At 45.6% G+C, this 5,626-nt stretch overlaps 1 protein-coding gene across 1 annotated transcript in view; it reads left to right on the top strand.

Annotated features, from left to right (window-relative positions):
- The window catches only part of LOC122547841 (serine/threonine-protein phosphatase 2A 56 kDa regulatory subunit alpha isoform-like), a 27,910-nt gene extending 22,774 nt beyond the window's left edge, over positions 1-5,136 (top strand). The window contains exons 9-10 of the mRNA XM_043686415.1: positions 576-579; positions 5,069-5,136. Coding sequence (XP_043542350.1) covers positions 576-579; positions 5,069-5,136 — 72 coding nt within the window. The remainder of the gene's footprint in view (positions 1-575; positions 580-5,068) is intronic.
- Positions 5,137-5,626: the final 490 nt, after the last annotated feature.

Genomic DNA, 5,626 nt, shown 5'->3' with positions numbered 1-5,626 from the left:
CCAGGGATTGTGGGTTCAAGTCCCATCTGGGGTGTCTGACTCTTCTTTGTGTGTCATTAATCTTTAATCCACTTTATAACATCCCCACATCTGCATTCAGTTAATGGGGTGGTGTCCCATGTGACCTCACACAAGTCTCTTGGGGATCTGCAGGATTAAGGCTGAATTCCTAGAAAGAGACAAACAGATTGGACAAACATTTGTCGGAAGGCAACTGCTGAGGCTGACTCACAGAGTTTCCAGAGGGAGATGGATGGGTCAAGGGAGCGGCCAAAAACTGAGCAAATGAAAGACAATATGGGAATGTGTCAGGTTATACACTTTGGGAGGAAGAATAAAGCAGCTGGATATTATTTCAATGAAGAAAGACAGCAGAAAGTTACAGCACAGAGAGATATGAAATGTGTTTTTGTGGTCTCGCTGTTGATCCTTTGCTGTGACCAACCTTCATGGTAATATCGGTGAGATGTTCTTGGTTTCTCTTTAGTTCTTGAGTCTGGTTAAGCCGATTGTGATTTGCAGGCCGTGGTGAGACCGTGGTCAAGATCACCATCAGTTTCTTGGATGAAGTTTTCACGACTGGTAACGCTAACAGTCACCACTGGAGAGTGTCTCTGCCATTATCTGCAGTTGGGCATGCACATCAACGGTTTCATCAGCAAACCTCAAGGGACAACATCCAAAACCTTTGTGCTCTTGAAGGCAAATCCCTTCTCATTAAGACAAGAAACAAAATATCTTTAATGTGATGATATTGATTTGAACATTGGGGAAGATCAGGGAAAAGGAGCATAGGGACACACACCTGGATGCCAGTCCCTTCATGAAGCCTTGACTGGGCCTTAGATCATCTGCTCCAAACTTGTTCAGAGAAGCCCTAGAGGGGGGTGGGAGGAGGCCATTCAGACCATCACATCCACACTGACCCTCTGAAGAGCATCCCAGGCAGGCCCAACCCCTATCCTCTCACCCTGCATTCCCCAAAGCCAATCCACCGAACCTGCACATCTCTGGGCTGTGGGAGGAAACCAAAGCACCCGGAGTACCCCATGGAGAGAATGTGCAAACTCGACACAAACAGACACCCAAGGGAGGAATCAAAGCCAGGTCCCTGATACTGTGAGGCAGCAGTGTTACCCACTGAGCCACCATGCCATCCCCAGGAGAATCTCAGCAGGTTTTCAGCCATTGTGACTGTGCTGTCTCTTTCAGGGAATTCAGCCTGAATCCTGCAGATCCCCAAACAACTTGTGTAAGGTCACATGGGACACCACATCCCATCAACTGAATGCAGACGTGGGGATGTTTGCAAAGTGGATTAAAGATTAACGACACACAAGGAAGAGTCAGAAACCACAGATGGGACTTGAACCCACAGTCCCTGGTTTGGGAGGCCAATGCCTTATCCATTAGGCCACTGGGGCTTCACATTTGAAGCAAAAATGACAGCCTTTAAATACTGCACCCTGACCTCTCATTGTGTGTTTTTCTGAGTTTGAGACTCTCACTGCACTCTGGGGATCCAAGATGGTGGTGATCTCGGACGATCATGTTGCAGAGCTCCGCACCACAGCACAAGCGGGAAGAATTTCTATCACGCCCAATCCGGACCCTCGCGATATCCTGGGACTCTGAAAAGGTTGTGGAATCCCAGGACATTGTGAAAAATCAACTTACCTGCGTTTTCATCATCCAGAGATGTTGAAGAAGGGAGGAGCAGTGTCTGAGGCCAGGCCCCCGGCCCAGCCTGCAGGATCCTTGGGCTCGATTGCCTACCAGGCCTTGGGGAAGGGGCTCGCGAAATCTCGCGAAATGTTGGGGAAGCAGATAGAGGTGAAGCTGGCCCCGATCTCTATCATGCTGCAGAAGCATGAACAGCAGCTGGGAGACCTGGAAAAGAGGACGGATGAGGTTGAACACAGTCACAGCGGTGGAAGCTGATACCAGTTCCTCTAAGGATAGGATCCAAGCATCGGAGGCTGAGGGGTTACCTTACAGAGGTTTATAAAATCATGAGGAGCATGAATAGGGTAAACAGCCAAGGTCTTTTCCCTGGGTGGGGGAGTCCAGAACTTGAGGGCTTAGGTTTAGGGTGAGAGGGAAAGGATATAAAAGAGACCTAAGGGGCAACCTTTTCAGGCAGAGGGTGGTGTGCGTGTGGAATGAGCTGCCAGAGGAAGTGGTGGAGGCTGGTACAATTACATCGTTTAAAAGGCATCTGGATGGGTATATGAATAGGAAGAGTTTGGAGGGAGATGGGCCGGGTGCTGGCAGGTGGGACTAGATTTGGTTGGGATATCTGTTCGGCATGGACGAGTTGGACCGAGGGTGTGTTTCTGTGCTGTACATCTCTATGACTCGATGACTGGACGTGTCAGTCTGAGTAAATCCATTGTGTAGCTCCTGGCAATGTGACCCCATTGGATGATGTGAATGCAGCTCATGATCCTTTTGGCCAAAGCTACAGAACATTCTGGAAGGTCAGGGAAAAGAAGGATATGAACACACACCTGGATGCCAGTCCCTTAGCAAAGCCTTGACTGGGATCTGCAGCAGAACTCTGACCATCTGCTCCAAACTTGTTCATAAAAGCCCTAGAGTGAGGGGGACAAGCCATTCAGCCCATCAAGTCCACACTCAGCCTCTGGGTCCATCCAGGCCCAATCCCTATTCTCTCACCCTGCATTCCCCAAAGCCAATCCACCGAACCTGCACATCTTTGGACTGTGGGAGGAAACCAAAGCACCCAGAGTACCCAAGGAGACCCAGAGAGAATGTGCAAACTCTAGACAAACAGTCACCCAAGGGAGGAATCAAAGCCAGGTCCCTGACGCTCTGAGGCAGCAGTGCTACCCATTTTGCCACCCCCAGGAGAATCTCAGCAGGTTTTCAGCTGTCGTGAATGTGCTATCTCTTTCAGACAATTTCACCACCATCCATCCTGCAGATCCCTGACAACTTTGTGCACGATCATGTTGGACAGCACTTCCCATCAACTGAATGCAGACATGGGGATTTTTATAATGTCGATTAGAAGTTGAAAGAGGGCAAGTTATGAAAAGTTAACCCCCCCTAGATGGGAGTTGAACCCACAACTCCTGCCTTAGGGGGCCCAATGCTTTACCCATTAGGCCACCAGGGCTACCTCTTTGTTGTTAAATTGGCAGCCTTTTGAATACTGCACCCTGATGGCTCATATTGTGTTTTTCTCAGTTTTATACTCTCACTGATTTTTTTTACCCCGACCATCTCATGCTAAAAAATTGGCTGCTTAAAAAAATTATCTCGTTTCCCATTTGTCGCCAAACAGACAGATGAGAAATCAACCAAACTCCAACTTTGCACAACTCAAATCTGAGGAAAATGGAGCAGACAGGAAAATAGCAAAGGGTTCAATGTTATTTTGTGCAGCACCTTGAAGATATTTGCAGTTAGTGGGGAAGGAGTAAGTGGAGATGTTGCAAAAAGCGACATTGAGGACAAATCAACAGAATTTTAGCAGGCATTCAGCCCATTGTGGCTGTGCTGTCTCTTTCAGACAATTCTCCCCAAGATCTCCCAAATCCTGGAATTGCCTTGTGCAATTTCTATTAAACAGCATTTGCCGTAATCTCAACACAGGCACAGTGATTTTGAACAGAGTAGTTTGAAAAATGCAGTCAATTTGGATCGTGATGAAGTTGGCATGGGACAAAAGTCAGCTACAAAGACTAAGCTTAAAACGTAAGCAGCCCAGAGGGAAATTAAACCCACAATCCCACACTTAGGAGGACAGTGGTTTACCCAATATGCTACTAGGGCACACATAGTCATTTGCCAGTGTAAAGTCTTGGCATCAAGCGAGTGTTACAGCCCAGCACGTTCCAACATCTCAGATGAAATGTTGAGGGATACACTAAAGTTTCGGGCAGCTGCTGCCAAGGTGTAACAGGGAAACAACACAGTCTCAGGTCTTTCTGACAAATTATCACATCGTTCTTTCAATTCTCAGACCCTCTTGGTGCCTGACAATGAACAGAGATCGTTTCCTGCCCAAGTAGAAAATGCCTTTTTGTTCACAACTATATAGAAACTTTGAGAAATATCAAAATTCCAGTGTTTTGTTGGTTCTTTTCTCTCTGCATAGACTGTGCACAACTGATTTACAACCTTTGTATGCATTTCTATTTGATTTTTTATGAATAAAGTATATCTTTCAAATAAACAAAAGTCTGGAGAGAGAGAAGATCTGCCCGAACTTGCGAGAGCCCCCTTTGTGGAAGAGAGCCAGCCCTATGTCGGGACAGGAAGGAGATTCCAATGGCCCAACATGGATTGTTCCAGTTAATATCCTTTCTCAGATGGATAGAGCGAGTAAAGATTGTGGGAATTTGAGGAATGCTTACAAGCTGTTTTAATATTTTGTTAAGAAAATCAAGTTGTAATGCAAACCAAATTTTGTTCCCCTTTGTCTGCATCACCAACAAGAATACTGAAGGAAAGTTGAGTTTAATTCCATAAAGTGTGTAAAGCACATTTAATATCGCCGTTTCTGGGTGGCCTTTAAAAAGAAGTATTTGTATAGCTTTTGGTTTCCAACCCCACCTGAGTGAGTCTGCAACATTTTTGTATATTTCAAAACTATACTTCATTCATTAAAAAATCTCTTTGTCCATGTACATTGTCACAAATGCAGTCCGATACAGTGACATATCAAATAAACAAACAAATATTGGAGCTTGACTCCAGACAAAAATGAAAGACCTCTCTTACACATATAATATGAAATTTACATGCATTTCAGGAACTTGGATGGTCTGATTCTAATACCTTCAGCAAGAAGGCCTCAGACAGTGGTCTTTCCCCAGTGCGCCTTGTTGGCAGCTGCAGCGTGTCCCTCAGAACTTGGAATGTGCCAGTCTGCAAAACTCAATCAAGGTCATCTCCTTGTTCTGGAAGACCAACAAGTGACATGAATATACTTGGTTTGCCCTTCGATGGGCAATGCCAGGAAGCAATCACCAGGCACTGGTGTCCAAGGTCAGGGGTTGCGGCTTTGAGTCCCGTCTTGGGTATTCGCTTTTTAAACTTGTCTCCGTGGATGAGCTTCGTCCAACCTCTTCCGACTCAAGAAAAATTGACTTCACCTCTTACTGACTCTTTAAATATCCTGACATTTGCATTGAACTCATGCAAAGTTGGGTTCAAGGTAATTGGATAAGTAAGAGGATGGAACATTTGTCCGAAGAAGGGAAGTGGAATGAATTGCACAGTTCCACCTCTTAAAGAGACATGACAGGGATGATGTCTTATGCAATTCATTGAGGTAGTAGCTGATCTGCTCCTTCAGCACATTTTCCTGTATTAGCTCTATCTCTCTTGATTCCTGTAACATCGATAAATCCATCAATCTCTATCTTGAATATATTCAAAAGACTGAGCATTCACAGCTCCCTGTGATAGAAAATTCCTGAGATTCCAAATCCTCTAAATGAGTACATTTCTCCTTGGGGTCACTCCAAATTGGCCAACCATTTATTCTGTGACCTTGTTCCTGACCTTCCCAGCAGTAACCTGCCAAGCCATTTGAAAATGTGCCATGTTTTGGTGAGATCATCACTTTTTCATCTAAAGGTCTCTTCTGGAG

This window comes from Chiloscyllium plagiosum, unplaced genomic scaffold, assembly GCF_004010195.1.
Source record: "Chiloscyllium plagiosum isolate BGI_BamShark_2017 unplaced genomic scaffold, ASM401019v2 scaf_1644, whole genome shotgun sequence".
Lineage (NCBI taxonomy): Eukaryota > Metazoa > Chordata > Chondrichthyes > Orectolobiformes > Hemiscylliidae > Chiloscyllium > Chiloscyllium plagiosum.
Note: the sequence above shows the minus strand (reverse complement) of the source record. Positions and strands in the feature narration are given on the sequence as shown.